Raw genomic sequence first — 17418 nt, forward strand, 5'->3', positions numbered from 1 at the left:
AACGGAAAAATTAGTATACTTATTGAAATAAAGATTTTTTTTTTAGCTTTGTTAAAAACGTGATTGAGAAGCAATTAACTAACATAGCACCAAGTAAGTTATATATAAATAACAAACGTTTAAAACATTTTATTTTCATTTTCATTTTAGGCCAGAAATATACATACAGGAGAATTGGCTGCAGTAAAAATTATCAAATTGGAGCCTGGTATGTATTAAAACTCTCAAGACAGTTTTTGAACACTTTTGTGCAGTTTATAAATATAGGACTTAAAAGCATTTACCATATATATTTCCTTTCTTGTTTCCTTTCTTTCAAAAGAAATCTTTATATGTTGTCAGAGCACTAGGATATCTCAAATATGATTAGATTAAATTGCATTGGAGGTTTTTAGTTAAATACAAGTTTGATATAATAGTTTTGTTGCTAAATAAAATTTAAAATATGCACATTCAAAAATTGGAAGACATATTAACAGTGTTAAATTTTCTTTTAAGGTAATAGTGAATTTAATATTAACTTTTTTGAGAGTTAGATTAGGAAAGTATTCATTGATTTTTTGGGGGGGGATATTCAATAATATTTGGGATAATGATATTTTATATTTCAGCTGTTCTCTGGCTGGTTGATTTAGGTTCAGTAATTCTTGCCTTTGCCTAATGCTTATTTTTCTAACACTTCTTTCTGTCAGAAGACTGTTTGTTTTGAAACATACTAAGTAATTTGCTTTGAAAACAAAACTATAAAACTTGAAACAATTTTATTATTTTGATATCCTAAAAGTTTCTTTTTTTTTTTCTTAATAATGGAATCTTTTTTAAAAAGTATTAGAATCGATATTATGCTCAGGTTCTGCAAAGAATAGAAAATTCAGAAATGTGTAAAGAAGGAAATAAATCCATTATTTTACCACTCAGAACTATTATTGCATTTTGGTGTATTTCCTTCCATTTTCCTACTCTGTATACATGTAAGCATTTTACAAAGTTAACATATACTGCATACACTGTATGCTGTCTCCCACCAACATTACATAAAGGACATTTCCTAGGTCAGTAAATATTCTTTTTTTTACTGAGGCATAATTGACATAAAACATTATGTTAGTTTCAGGTATACAACATAATGATTCAATATTTGCATATACTGTGAAAGGATCACAATAAGTCTAGTTAATATCTGTCATCATGCATATTACAGTTTTTTTTCTTTATGGTGAGAACTTTTAAGGTGTACTTTCTTAGCAACTCTCAAATATGCAGTACAATATTATTAACTATATTCATGCTATACATTATATCCTCATGACTTATTTATTTTATAGGAAGAAGTTCCTACCTTTTGTATCTCTTCACCCGTTTTACCCACCTCCCCATCCCATCACCTCCAGTCTGTTCTCTGTATCCATGAGCTTGTTTGTTTGTTTGTTTTTTAGATTCTACATATCCAGATCTGTAGATATGTTGCACTTTTAATAACTCCCTCAAGGAGTTTCTAACAAGAGTAGTAGCAGCTTTTTTTTCCTCCAAGTTTGCAGCTCAAAGTTTCTAACAAGAGTAGTAGTAGCTTTTTTTTCCTCCAAGTTTTTTTTACTGTAGTAAAATACACATAACACAAAATTTACCACTGAAACCATTTTTAAGTGTACAGCTCACTGGTATAAAATACATTCATAATGTTGTGCTACCACATTACCACCATCCATCTCCAGAACTCTTTTCATCTTGTAAAACTGAAATTCTACATCTAGTAAACAATAACTTTCCATTCCCCTCTTCCGCCTAGTGCCTGGCAACCACCATCTATTTTCCATCTCTTGTGATTTTGACCTTTACTTACTTCATATATAGTATTTGTCTTTCTGTGACTGATTTATTTCACTTAGCATAATGTCCTTATGGTTCGTCCATGTTGTCACATATATCAGAATTTCCTTCCTTTTCAAGGCTGAATAATGTTCCATTGTATGTATATCCCACATTTTACTTATTCATCTGTTGATAGACACTTGCTTCCACATTATAGCTATTATAAACACTGCTACTATAAACATGAACATTTTTTAAGACCTTGCTTTCATTCCTTTGAGTATATACCTAGAAATGGAATTGTTAGATCATACGGTAATTCTATTTTTAATTTTTTGAGGGGTTACCATACTATTCTCCACAATAGCTGTACAATTTTACATTCCTACCAATGGTTTCCAAGGGTTCTAGTTTCTCCAGCACTTGTTCTTTTTCTGTTTTATTTGTTATAGCAGCCATCCTATTGGGTTTATAGTTTTATTTGCATTTTTCTAATGATTAATGATGTTGAGTATCTTTTCATGTATTTATTGGCCATTTATATATCTGCTTTGGAGAAATGCGTATTCAAGTCCTTTGTCCATTCTTGAATTGGATTGTTTGTTTTTTTGTTGTTGAGTTTAGAAATTCTGTATATATATTCTAGATATTAATCCCTTATCAGACATGTGATTTGTGTATATTTTATTCTGTGGTTTGCCTTTTTGTTGTTGGTAAGTTTTTTGATTCACAACATTTTTAAATTTTCATGAAGTGTTCAATTTGTTAATTTTTTTTCTTTCATTATCTGTCCTTTTGGTGTCATACTGAAGATAAGAGTTACCATTTTAGGTCTTACATTGAAGTCTTTGATCCATTTTGAGTTAATTTTTATATGGTGTTAGGTAAGGGTCCAATTTCATTCTTTTGCTTATGGATATCCAGTTTTCAACAATTCCTTAAAAAGACTGTCCTTTCTCCTTTGAATGGTCTTAGCACTTTTATCAAAAATTATTTGACCATCTAAGCAAGGGTTTTTTCTGGGCTCTTCTGTTAACCGATTACATGTGTCTTTGTATTACTGTCACACTATTGTGATGCTCTAGCTCTGTAGTAAGTTTTGAAATCAGGAAATGTGAGGAAATTCAGCTTTGTTCTTCTTTTTCAAGGTTCTTTTGGCTGCTGAGAGTCTCTTGAGAGTCCATGTAAATTTTATTATGTGTTTTTCTAGTTTTCAAAAGAAAATTACTACTCCTCATTGGAATGAGGAGTAGTAATTTTTGACCAGATAGATGAATGGTTAATGATCTGTTTATTTGCTGCTTTATAAACTTAGACATGTAGAGTAATTGTGTGACCATAATTAGGCAAACAATTTCTTAATCTGAGCAGTTAAGATGGTTTTGCATTTCAAATATAATATTTTGATCATTATGTGTATGATTCATTAGATAGATACTACTGAGGTAGCATATACTTCAACACTCTAAGAATAAACTTTCTGATGTAGCATAGTATTCTTTTTTCCTAGATAATAGAAATTGTTATAATAATACTCTTTTAGAGTCCCCTTATTAAGTTCCACCTAATAATTTTACGATTCTTACCAGCAGAGCTCAAGGATTCTAATTTCTTCACATCCTTGCCAACACTTGTTATTTTTCTGTTTTGTTATAGCAGCCATCCTAATGGGTGTGAAGGGGTGGTATCTCATTGTAGCTTTTTTTTTCTCCCTCTTTAATTCCCCCCCCGCCGCCCCAGTTTCCACCCCTGACCTATAAATGTTGCTGTTTCCCCTTAAGAACTGGATCTCTGAAGGCGGGGCGTCTCCTCTCACATGCTTGTGGCATGCACCCTGGGCCTGGCACCTCCGGGGCCTGGCACCCCGGGTGTACTTGGGCGACTTGGCGTGTCCGGGGCTTGGCGCACCTGGGGGCCCTGGCACACCCAGGGAATGGTCCATGGCTCCACCTTGGGCATGAACCCAGGACCTTCTGCGTGTAAAGCAGACGTGCTAACCTCTACACTATGGAGCCACCCCCTCACTGTAGTTTTTATTTGCTTTTCCCCCGTAGAATGATCTCTAAAATGTCACTAACACAAATAGGAGGAACAGAACTATGCAAGCATTTGCTTTCCTGGAGGAGTCACTTGAGCAAATATTCAACTTATGTTCAAGGGACAATTATAGTCCAGAAAAGGAATGGACTGGATTTGCAGAGGAAACAAAGATGTTTATCCTCTGCCTTCAGTGAGTACACTGGGCTTGTTATAGCACCGTTTCACTTTTTTGACTTGAGGGTCTGGCCTACTTATGATTATAGTTCATATAATGAATTAATGAGTATATTTTTTAACTCCTACAATTCTGAATTCTCAATAAACCATAAAAAATAAATTATTATATGATGCTATTATTTAACACATAAGGATTAATTTCTGGGACCATAAATTAAGCCTCTTTGAAAGGTTGGAATTTCTTACTGCCTTGCTTTGTAAAAGCTGCTGACTTTGGTAGAGTTCATTCTCATAGAAGGATTGACTAATGTTTAAAAGCTTTCTCCCAAAAGAATAACATAGAAGTTTAGTAAATGCTTGATGATTTATATTAGTGTTTGACTATTTTTATATTCTGTTAATTGTCTATACTTGTGCTCTGTGCAATTCTGTCAGGTTATTTGCCTTTTATGTTATTGATTTTTAAAGCCATATGCACTTTAAGAATAATGACTTTATATGTCTTAAGTTGTCCCCAGTTTGTCTTCTATGTTCATACTCAGCTTATGGTACTTTTCTGTTTGAAAGTTTTTTGTTTTTTTGTTTTTTCATTTTAGATAAATTTGCTCCTATGTCTATTCCTCTCTTTCTCATATTTAGGCCTTTTCTGCTAGGGTATTCTAAAACTATTTAACTCTAATTTCTTCTCGTTTTTTCCTTTTTGTCCTTCCTTTGTACTTAAATGTTTTAAGTATTCCATTAGGCATGATTTTGTTCTAAGGAGTGAAGAAGAGCTCTAGGTCTATTCTTTTTTCAAATTGCTAGACAGTTTTCCAAAGCTGTTTACTATAAACTCTGTCTTTTATTCATAGATTCGAAATGCCCCAATTGTCATAAACTGAATTTCTGTGTAAGCATGAGTTTTATTTTCTGTTTCAGTGATTTTTTTCTCTCTATTTGTAATTTAGTACTATCCTGTTTTTGATTACTCTAACTTTTCATTGCATTTTATAATCTTCATTGCTTTTATTTTTCAGTTATTTCCTTTCTGTTTTCATAATTTTTTTCTAAGAGAACTTTAAAATCATTTTTATCAAAGATAAAAAAAGCTTGTGAGATTAATTTGGAAGACTTGGCATTTTGACAATAATAAGGCTTTTTTGTTATTCAGGTCTTCAGGAAAATACAACTTTTGCCATATAAATTTTCATATTTATGATATTTTTTGCTATTGTGAATGGTACTTTCCCCTCCTCTTAAACTTTCTAATTGGTTACTGTTGATATTTATGTAAGTCATTGATTTTATTGGATTTATTTTCTTTCTGGCAGTTTTACAGAATTCATATTTTTCTGATAGTTTTTTCTGTTAATTTTTCATAGTTTTTCCAATAGAATTGTTACTTTCAGTATTCTTTGATTTCCTTTTGGCATTGAAAGTAACGTTGTCCAAGATTGATATTGCCAGTCTACCTTTTTTTCTTTACATTTATGCAACATATAACAAATAGGGAGAGCTGCTATACTTGGGCCTAACATTTTATTTTAATCCTTCCTGTTTTTTTAAATCCTTCATTGGTTTTTAGGTGTTTCTCTTATAAGAAATTGTATTTGAGTGTTATTTTATAACCCAGTCTCAATCTTTCTGTTTTTAATAGATGAGTCTATCACTATGTTATAGTTTAATGAGATGTTTGATCTTCTGTTCTTGTGGGTTTTTTATTTCTTGTTCTTAATGTTTTTTGAAGCTTTAAAAAATTATGGCTAGAAGTTTATTTTTATTACTGATAATTTGAAAGGAACAGTCTGTAATTTTATCAGAGGATGGCTTGTGAGACTTTGAATAATATACTTAAATTTGTGGTTTTGATTGATTAACTTAATGAAATAGTCATTTACTTCCAGGATTTAAAAATGTTGAACTTTACATATTTATACTCCCCTTGCCTCTTCAGCTCCTCTTCATCAATTTAAAGACATTTGTTAGTTTATTTGGGGGTCGGGGTTAGCCTCAGAACTTTTTGATTGTACTGGGACATAAGCGTATGTTAGTCTGCATATTTTTTATTTTAAGAATTATAATGTATGGCATAGGGAATTCAGTCAGCATTAATGTAATGGCTAGATAGAGAGCCAGAGGAGAAAAAGAGCAATCAGAGAGATCATTTTATAAACTATATAAATGTCTAACCAATGTACTGTATACTTGAAACTAATAATAACAATTTTTTTTAACACCTCCCCCCCCCCACTTTCACTCCTGGTTGTCATTTCCTCTTAAGAGCTGGATCTCTGAAGGTGGGGCTTCTCCTCCCATGCGCTCACAGCATGCACCCGGGGCCTAGCACATCCGGGGCCTGGCACACCAGGGATATGGACCGTGGCTCCACTAAGGCTCGAACCCAGGACCTTATGTGCGTAAAGCAGACATGCTAACCACTACTCTGTGGAACCACCCCAGTAACAATTTTTAAAAAAGTATTTTGTCTGGTAAAAAAAAAAAAAGAATTATAATATATGTTATGCAGATAATTTAGATTTAGTTTTATATTTAAATAGATTCAGTGCCCACTGTTGGTGGGCTTTGCCCTTGACTTCTTTCTTTTATTTGCACTCCAGAGTCAGTCAGCAAGTTCCTTCAACTCCATATCCAAAACATATCCTACATCCAAGTACTTCTCTTTATTACCATCTCCACCCTTCTTGTCCCCGTTTCCTCTCCCATACCTCCCATCTGCTACCATCTAGTTTCTACAAGCTACCAGAGTGATCTTTTTGAAACACAAATCATAGTGCTCTCCTGCTTAAACCTTTGTGGAGCTTCCAAACCCACTTAGGATGATATTCAGACTTTCAACCCTGCTTATAAAATCCTACATGATCTGCTCTGTCTACTTCTCTTGAGTTTATTGTGTATCTTTTCAAATTCTCTGCCTCCATTTTCTTTTTATTTAAACAGTATGAGATTAAAGTAGCCTTTCCATTCTTCCTAAAGTACTGTTTTTTGTGATCTTTGCTCAAAAGACTCTTGCTCATTCAGGTTTCAACCTAAATGTCATGTCCTTAGAGAGACCCATTTACAACTACCTAATTTAAAGTAGACACCCAGGTCCTTGTTATTTTAGTTCTCTGCATAGGACATGTGACTGCCTGATACTTTCTATACACACACATATATATGTATATTTGTTTAAGGTGTGTGTCTCTCTCTCCTAGAATGCAAGATCCATGATAACAGTGATTTGTCTTCACTGTTATATTTTAACACCTGGAACACAATAGGCACATAGTGGGCACTCTTTGTACAAGGGAGTATTATAAATGCCTTTGAATAAGAATGACTAATTGACTAGGTATAAAATTATTGCTCACACATTTTTCTCCACTCTCAAAAAATCTATAGACATTTACTCCCTTGAATATTGTTAGAGAAAACTGTAAGGCAGGCCTGATAATTTTCTTCTTGTAGGTGCTTCTGCCTGATTTCGGCACCAATATAGCATATCTTCTCTAAGCTGTGATGTTCAGAAAATAAACCCTTAATATTTATGATATCTTTAGATTTTGATTCATGGTTAATAATAATTATAATTTTAAAAACTAGTAACAACTATAAAATTAGTTACCCAAGAAATAAGTTTTTCTTATAGTTTAAATATATACTTTTCAGTAAATAGTTTCATTCATTTTCATCCTCTTTGCTTTAGAATTTGAGGAATTGATCCTCCATTAAGTGACTGATTTTATTCATTTGCATCGTCTCATTATATTTTATTTGTTTTCTTTCTTTTTCTTTTTTTCTCTTTTTGCCTTAAAAAATTTTTTTTTCCTATATGACCATAGATTTTTATACCATGATGTTTTTTAGCATTTTCAGTAAAGCCAGAGTTGATGAGGTTTTTCACATTTCTGAAACAGACTTAAAGAAATGTTTAGGTTAAAAATATGATGGTGTGCCAAAGAATTTTTCCAACATTTGGTTCAGATACTTCAGATAATTCTGGAGACAGATGTATTTCAGAAATGAATTCTTAACTATACTCTGCAGCTTTTAAAAAAATTACACTAAAGCCAATGTGATACAGAAGTGTTTCCTTGTATTGATTTAACAGATGAACTGGTTTAGAGTTGTATTTAAACATGAGAAGATAATTATTTGCCAATATGACTTAGAAAAAGCCTTTTGTCTGACAAAATATAAACAAGACTTTTTTTTTAAGTGAATGAAATAGCAGCTGTAAACTTAATACTTTTCACCCGAGTTAAAAATAGATTATTAAAGTTTATAGTAATTTTAAAGTCCTGAATTTTATTCTGTATTTACCGACTTGCCCCTGGAAATTTAATTTAATTTAATTATATTTAAAATTTTACTGAAAAACAAATTGCTTTTCAGGCTTTTCCTAATACTCATAAAAATTCTAAAGTAAACATTAGAGTTAAAAATAAAAATAGATTAGCACAGAGAATTTTTTTTAATTTGCCGTAAAAATAATTGAAAAAGAAATGAGTCAGCTTTCTTTCCTATGTCCCTATTCTTTTTCTTTTCTTTAAATAAACTTATTTATTTAAATTAGTTTCAAGTATGCAGTACATTAGTTAGACATCTATAATGTTCATAAAACGATCCCCCCAGTTGCTCCCTCCCTCCCCTGGCCCTCCACTTAGCCATCATATTAATGCTAACTACATTCCCTCTACTTTTGTTGCTCTTCACATACATAGGCAAATGATTTTCAAGAATGATTTATCTCATTTTAATAGTAGATACTTATTAAATATAGGCAACATCTTACAAATGGTGACATTCAAATAATTTGGCTTACCAGTGATTAGTATTGAAAATAAACTATCAGTGATACCATTTTTATTTTTAGTTACATTTTCCATCTCTTTGTCAGACATCAGAACTGCCCTAGAAAAGCAGGCAGGTATTTTGATGATGTTTGTCACCATGTTTTCCTGTCTGTGTCTGAATTTCAGCCTGCCTTCTAACTCATTTTACAGATGTTCATTTTGCTCAAACAAGTCTGTAGCTAGTGGCAGCCGACAGCAGAACAGGAACAAGATTCTTGAGAAAGTAAATCATCAGAGTCCTTGCAGTACACTCTTGTTTGCTTGCTTGTTTTTAAAAATGCTAACTTGAAATATTCATAAAATAGTTGAGTATGTTTAAATAAAATAACAAGTTAAATGTATTTCATTAATGTAGACAGTTTTCAAAATAGGCAAGAATCTTTAAATATCTGAATAGATGTGTAAAACCTTTCTCAGTTGTTTTGTAATACCTCATCTTGTTTCCTGGAACTATAAGCAGAGAAAGTAGAGTAAATTTTTAATAAGTCAAGAAGTCTATAAAGATTTAAACAGCCATTAGTTTGCCTTGTTAATTTTCTTGAAAGAAATCCCCAAGTAGGAGTTTTGGCCAAATAGGACAAATGTCAGCTATTCTGGTTAAGTGCTATGTTCTTGCTTTTCAGTATTTACTTCTGTTTAAAAAATCTAATAATCTTGATTTTTTAAAAATAATCCATAAAATAAAAAATTGGCACCCTATCTTCACTATATGGAAAGTTCAAGTCTGACTTAATAGAAAATGTTAATTTTCTACAGATCACCACCAAAAATGTCCTTTTATTGTTTTTAAATAATAGATACAGAAAACTAAAGGCTAAAGAGACATTTTCTGCTATTTAATAGGTAAAAAATCTCTTGTAATGCTAGGGTCTTTTGTTTCCGTTAGATGCCAATTTGCTTTTGAACACAAAATAAAATTGAAATTAAGATATTTTTGTTACTATATAATAAAAAAGATGAACTTCAATGCCAGATTCTAAATTAGTTAATTTAAAACTGATAGGTGAGTTTTCAGAATCTAAAATAGACATCTGAAAGAAAATGTTTTGTTAGAAATGACTGTTCTATTTACAGTCTATATTTATTTTGCTTAATGGAACAATTTCATGTTTCCTAATTGCTAGCCAGAACTGTCAAATTGACAAGATTGCTACCATAGTGTCACTATATTTTCATGGACATTTGAAAATTACCTGACAATAGTGAGCATTGGACTAATTGGTTTTCTGAAAAATGCCTAGTTAGCTGTACAGTAAAATCAGTTTTCCCTTCGTATCTATTTTTAGCATTGATTACATAAACTTTAGAAATGTATTAGTACGTTATTAGTACATGTCATTTTAAATTATTTTTTATTGCGGTAAATTTTTAAAAATACAGCAGTGCAATAGAAATAATAATAATAACAGATACTTATATGGTACATAATATGATCTTAGAAATATTAAATTTATTCTCAAAATAATCCTCTGCAGTTTTATTATATACTCATATGTAGATGAGGAAACTAAGAGATTAGGTATCTTGTAAGAAAGTAAGGAATAATCAAATGCTAAAACCTAGAGAAATAGGCAGGACCTTGAGGCAGGCTCAAATCTTGAGGAAACTGTTTTGAACCAAATAAAATTGTGACTTGCCTTTTATGTTCTTCACATATGGCACAAAGGATAGGAGAAAAAATCTAAGACCCATCCTAGGTGAAGAGTCATCACCCTGCAAAATGCTGGGACCCCAAATGGATTTTTATCTGGGTAAGCTAGAAATATAATTGCCATCCTCTAGCCAGGACCACAAAACATATTTCTTGTCTTTTTTTTAAATTCATTTTTCAGCTACAGTTGACATACAATATTAAATTAGTTTCAGGTGTACAACATGGTGATTAGACATTTATATACCTTGCAAAGTGATCACCCCTTTAAGTCTAGTATCCATTAGATACCATATGTAGTTATAAAACTATCGATCGTATTCCCTGTGCTGTACTTTGGATCTCTGTAACTGTATTTATAACCAGCAATTTGTACTTCTTAATCTCTTTCACTTTTTTTTTTCCTTCTGAGGAGTGTTAGGCTACAGACCATTCTTAGTGCCCACTGTTCTGGGCACTGAGTGTAGAAATAGCTACTTCTTTGCCCTAATATCATAGTTGCAGCACAGCAGCTGTGTCTGTGGTGCCAGCAGGTCCAGCATCTGCAGAGCATCTCTTTCACCTTTTTAACCCATCCTCTCAATCCCCCTCCCATCAATTTGTTCTCTATACCTATGAGTTTATGTTTTGCTTGTCCATTTATTTTGTTTTTAGATTCCACATGTAAGTAAAATCATATGGTGTTTGTGTTTCTCTGACTTATTTCACTTAGCATAATAATGCCCTCTAAGTCCATCCATGCTGTCACAAATAGCAAGATTTCATTCTTTTTTATGGCTGGGTAATATTTCATTGTATGTATGTACCACAGCTTCTTTATCCATTCATCTATTGATGGACACCTAGGTTGCTTCCATAGATTGGCTATTGTAAATAATACTGTCATGAACATTGGGGTGCCTATATCTTTTCAAATTAGTGTTTTAGATTTCTTTGAATAAATACCCAGAAGTGGAATTGCTGAGTCATATGACAGTTCTATTTTTAATTTTTTGAGAAATCTCCATACTGTTTTCCATGGTGGCTATACCAATTAACAGTCCCACCAGTAGTGCATGAGGGTTCCCTTTTCTTCACATCCTTGCCATCACTTGTTTATTTGTTGCTTTATTGATAATAGCCATTCTGACCAGACGTGAGGTGTATTTCATTGTGGTTTTGATTTGCATTTTTCCGATGATCAGTGATGTTGAACATATTTTCATGTGTCTATTTGCCATCTGTATGTCCTCTTTGGAGAAATGTCTATTCATGTTCTTTTGCCTATTTTCCCCCCAACATTTCACCACATATATTTTTTATGCAATCTAAGCTGAGAATGCCATGTAAATGGGTCACTGTGAAATATAGCAGTTTAATTTATCTCTTCAGAATAAGAAACAAAACTGTATGATCTCATTTCTATTAACTTTTGAAGGTTTATAACAGTTAAGGTATTTTTGCTTCTATGTATAAATGTTAAAAGTACCATTTTTTCCACAAAATATAAAAACAACCAATTTCAATGTTAAGTAAAAGTAAAAACTGAGATTCTTGTTTAAATTAGTCCAAAGTGGCATGCAGGTACTTAGTTGTAGGCTCTACTCTGACACCATGATAAACCAAAGGGAAAGGCTGGGTCTGGTTTTGTTTTGTTTTGTTTTGTTTTGTTTTGTTTTGTTTCAATATCCAGTGGTCATGGATTAAGTTCTAGAAGTGTTCTGTTATAAGGCAGGGATCTGTTTGGATTCCATCACAAATATGCTCCTTGCGTTGGATGCTGGAGGGCGAGGCACATTTTACTGGACCCATGTCTACTATCATTTTTAATAGTCATCAAGGTCAAAAAATTCATAGTCCCCTCCTTGGTATTACATTCCCTGGAAATCAACTCAGTAACACAAGATACCTCCGGTTCCACCAAATCCGTTCACCAACTGGGATCCTTCTTGTAACTTATCTGTGAAAATTTCCAGTATAGCTCCAAATTTTTACAGTTGTTAGCAAATCATTCCAGCAGGAGCATGCTCTCAATTAGTTCATGTTCTTGTCCTGTCTCTTTGTGAGATGAGATTTATCCTTCTTTTGTCCTGGCGTTAGAGAATTTTCTCTTCTGTGCTTTGCTCTGCCCATTTTTTAATCAGATTTTTTTTTTTTTATGTTGAGCTATATGAGTTCTTTATATATATTTTGGATATTAACCCCTTATTGAATGTATCATTTGCAAATATTTTCTCCTATCCAGTAGATTGCCTTTTTTGTTGTATTGATGGTTTCTTTTTTGGTACAAAAGGTTTTTAGTTTGATATAGTCCCATTTACTTATTTTTGCTTTTGACTTTGCCTTAGGAGACATATTCAAAAAAAATATTGTTAAGACAAATGTTGAAGTGTTTATCGACTGTGTTTTTTTTCTAGGAGTTTTATGGTTTCGGGTCTTACATTTAAGTCTCTAATCTATACTGAGTTTATTTTCATAAGCATTGTAATATAGCTTACTATCAGGCAACATGATACTTCCAATTTTGTTCTTTTTCAATATTGCTTTGGCTATTTAGGGTCTTTTTTGGTTCCAATATAAATTTTAGGATTATTTGTTCTAGTTCTATGAAAAGTGCATTGGTATTTTGATAGGGATTTTATTGAATCTGTAGACTGCTTTTGGTAGTATGGACATTTTAACGATGTTAGTTCTTCCTACCATGAGCTCGGTGTATCCTCCCACTTATGTGTATCATTTTCAGTTGCTTTCTTTAGTGTCTTAATAGTTTTAACTTCCTTGGTTAAATTTATTCTTAGGTATTTTATTTTTTTGGTGCAATTGTAAATGGGATTGTTTTTTAAATTTCTCTTTCTGATAGTTCATTTTTGATATATAAAAATGCAACCCATTTCTGAATATTTTGTATCCTGCTACTTTACCAAATTCATTTATTAGTTCTAAGAGTTTTTTGGTGGAATCTGTGGAGTTCTCTATATATGGTATTGTGTCATCTGCAAACAATGTCAGTAAATATTGCTTGTTTTGAATTGGAGTCACACTATGTTTGTGACTTTAAAAACCTTGATTTTTTTAGTTGCAGATGTCTTGTAAGGCAGTGGTCCCCAACTTTTTTGGCAGCAGGGACTGGTGCTCCTGTGAGAATCTAATGTCTGATGATCCGAGATGGAGCTGAGGCAGTGATGCTAGCACTGGAGAGAGCGACTGCAAATACAAATGAGGCTTCTCTCCCTTCCCCGCTGCTCACCTCCTGCTGTGCGGCCCAGTTCTTAACAGGTCACAGACCACTACCAGTCCATGGCCTGGGAGCTGGGGACCCTTGTTGTAAGGTAGTACACCTAGCAGAAACTAATGTAGTCTCTCACCTTTAACTCAAATTTCAGAGAATTCCCACAAATAAAGTTCCAAGAAATAAAAGCTCAGAGTCAAAAATCACAAAAGACACAAGGAGTAAAGGTGCCTGAGCAAGAACCAGCAGAACCAACAGGACAGACCCATGAAGATATCAGATTTTGGAATTATATGTTCTATATATTGATTAGATAAATAAAAGAATGATTTGAAATTATTGAGGAAAAAGAAACTGTTAAAGATGAGCAGATTTGAAAATAACCAAATTGATTTTCCAGAAGCGAAAGTTACAGATTTAAAATTTAGTATGTGTAACAACTTAGACATAGCTGATGAGGGAATGAAGAAACTATGCAAAATGTAGCATAGAGAAGCAAAGAGATAAAAAATATGAAAGAATATAAAATACGTGAAGACAGAGTGAAAAGATCTAACAGATCTCATCAGGTAGGGATACAATTGGGCAAAGGCAATATTTGAAGTATTTATGTTGAAAATTTTTTCAGAACTGATAGAAAAACCGAATATTTAAGAATTCTGACCAGAATAAATAAAAAGAAATGCACATGTGTATGTATAGTAGTGAAAATGAAGAATGCTAAAAACAAATGATCTTTCAAACAGCTAGAGAAAGAAGACATTAAGTACAGAGAAAAGAATGTATTAAGACTTAAGAGTGGCTTATCAAAATGATAAAAAGAAAGAATACAGTGAATAGATATTTTTCAAAGAGCTGAAAGAAAAGGATTATCAATGAAAATATATTTCAGTAGTGAAGCTTAAATAAAGGCATTTTCAGACAAACTGATAGTATATGGTACCAGTAGACCCTCACTAAAGCTTAAATAAAGGCATTTTCAGACAAACTAATAGTATATGGTACCAGTAGACCCTCACTAAAGCAAATTCTAAAACATCAAAAAAAGGAATGTGATCCCAGATGGTAAGGCTGAGTTGCAAAAAGTAAGGAAAAGCAAAGAAAATGATAACTATGAATAAATCTTTTTGAAAAGACAACATACCTGTGTGAACTAATAATGATAATGAAGATGGCGTTTTGTGAGGCTCTAGAAAAGAACTAAAATTCTGGCCTACAAAAGCATGTGAGTTAGGAAAAGGTAATAGAGTTAAAGCATTCCAAGATTATTTTATTGTTTAAGAGTATAATGAAGATATGATTTATGTGTAGGCTTTACTAAGGAAAGTTCTCCTGACCTATTCCCACTCAAAGGCTTTACTAAGGAAAGTTCTCCTGTCCTATTCCCACTCAAAGAGGTGTTTTTTCCTCTTTCCTTCCAGATATTTTTTATATACCACTATGCATACATTTGTTTTGGATGATCTCCATTGATCCCCTTCCATTAGCAGACTATTAAGAAATAATTTTTTTTCTAACTCTTTAGAAACTATTTGGTACATGCTGAAATAAATTTTTAAGTATGGTGCACTTTTAAAGGTATATGTAACCATTTATGTAAAACATGTTTTCCAAATTTATAAATAAAAGCTAGATTTTCTTAGTGATTTTTACTCAGATTTTTAATTGTTGGAAAATTGTACCCTTATTTGGTTTATCTAATTCTTTAAAATTGTTAGCACACTATATTCTTTAACTGAATGATTATCAACTAACATTTATATGAAAGGACTGTTGAAAAGAGTACCTAAGTGATTATAAATTTGTTGTGTATTAAACTACATATATATATATATATATATACCACATCAGTAATGATTGATTCTTTGAAAGGTCAGAAAATATTTAGGGCTTTATTTTGACTCTGAATTGAAAATTGGAAATATAGATTGGAAAAAATATCTCTGATTTGTATGAGACCTTTGTTTGAAGACCTAATTTCTCAGTTTTTCCTTCTTAGCCATGTATGTTTTTCTAAGATGACTTTAAGTTAGAGCCAGAGCCTATCTGGACACCACTGGTTTTGAACCTGGAGTTGCTTTAGGTTCATTTTGTAATGGTCAAAAGACCATTTCAAAGCAGTATCTAACAATGATGTCCTAATAAGGAACACTTTTGTTTGAATCTTTCTCCTCTCCAGCATATAGTAATATTGCCCTTGCATTTATTCTGTGTCAAACATTGTATTCAATGCTCTATGTATATTACCTTTCTCACACCGTTCTTAACTGAGGAAATCACATAAACAGAAACATGGGAGACATAAAATTTGTTACAAAAATGGCCAGCAGCTTGGTATTACTAAAATGTAGAGAATGTTTAGGAAAGTGGTAGATAAGAAAACTAAATAGGTAGAATTAATCTAGATGCTACTGAACAGATTCAGCTGTAGCTCAGAAGGGTTATGTTGTCCAAGTTACATTGCTAGTGAATGGCCGCATCAGGTTTGAATCCAGGTATGTCTTAACTTCTACATTATATTGCCTTTATATAATACACATCAGTCATTTTGCCTCACTTCATAAGCTCCTTTTACTGAAATAAACACTATTTCTATTTAAAAGGAAGTTTAGTGGTGACAGTACTATTTTAGGTAGTATTCCTATAATCATAAAATTTCCATAAATAACCAATATTTCATTTTAATATAAGATTTTCTAGTTGAACAACTCAAACAGCTTTTTGATAGACAAATTGGAAAATGCAAATAAGAAAAGAAGCAAAATTACTTTTAATTTTACCACCTAGACATAAACATTATATACTTTTTGATATATTTTTCCTATATACATATATACTTACATAATTATATAAAATATCTCTTTTTGCTTAGTATATCATGAACATATTTTCATATTAAAACATGTTTTATCTATATTATAATATCTATAACTGTATCATAAGTTATTTAACCATTCTTTCATTATTAAGTCACACCCTAGGGAACATCCATCTCTGCATATCTAAAGAAAAAATTTTTTGAAATGAAATTATGAGCTCAAAGATTTTGTACATTTTTAAGGCTTCTGGCTTTATAGAACGAATGTACCTGTTTCATTCCCATTGAAGTATTAAGAATGTCTAATTCTTCATCTCTAATGTTTATCTAATATTTATTGTAAAGTTTTCCTTCTTTCCCATATGTAGAGACTCCAAATGTAACATGGTAACCAAATTATTATCATTTTGTTTTTCAGGAGATGATTTTTCTTTGATTCAACAAGAAATATTTATGGTTAAAGAATGTAAACATTGCAATATTGTTGCCTACTTTGGGAGTTATCTCAGGTAAAAAATAAAAGCATCTGTCTCTCTTTGTATTTTATATTTCTTTGCTACCACTCTCCCTCCCTTCATATCAGTGCTGTTGAGGCATATAATTTTTTTTTTTCCTCGCCTACAGCACCGGGTCTTCCTAGGTGATCTCCCATCCAAGTACTAACCAGGCCCAACCCTGCTTGCTTCCGAGTTCAGACAGGCGTGTTTGGGGTTTCATGGCCATAGACCCATATAAATTTTTAAAATTATATTTTCTAAAGTTCTAAAATTTTTCAGGTTTCTTATGGTTTTCTGTAATATTAATAGTGACACTTCCATTTATGCAGTTATGCCTTATCTGGCAACCTTAATGAAATATTATGAATGTCATTACAAGTAAG

The 17418-nt window shown here is 32.2% G+C and overlaps 1 protein-coding gene and 1 non-coding gene across 8 annotated transcripts in view; one reads left to right on the forward strand and one right to left on the reverse strand.

The window, feature by feature from the left end:
* Positions 1-17418, forward strand: part of MAP4K5 (mitogen-activated protein kinase kinase kinase kinase 5) — a 94591-nt gene that overhangs the window by 22806 nt on the left and 54367 nt on the right. For all 7 annotated transcript variants that reach the window (XM_011385659.2, XM_011385668.2, XM_011385632.2 and 4 more), the window contains 2 exons: positions 151-208; positions 16957-17047. In XM_011385659.2, coding sequence (XP_011383961.1) covers positions 151-208; positions 16957-17047 — 149 coding nt within the window. The remainder of the gene's footprint in view (positions 1-150; positions 209-16956; positions 17048-17418) is intronic.
* LOC111735933 lies at positions 10925-11055 on the reverse strand. The gene has a single exon (XR_002779015.1). It is a non-coding gene; the product is annotated as a small nucleolar RNA SNORA43 (small nucleolar RNA).

Source organism: Pteropus vampyrus, unplaced genomic scaffold (assembly GCF_000151845.1).
Source record: "Pteropus vampyrus isolate Shadow unplaced genomic scaffold, Pvam_2.0 Scaffold15, whole genome shotgun sequence".
Taxonomy (NCBI): domain Eukaryota; kingdom Metazoa; phylum Chordata; class Mammalia; order Chiroptera; family Pteropodidae; genus Pteropus; species Pteropus vampyrus.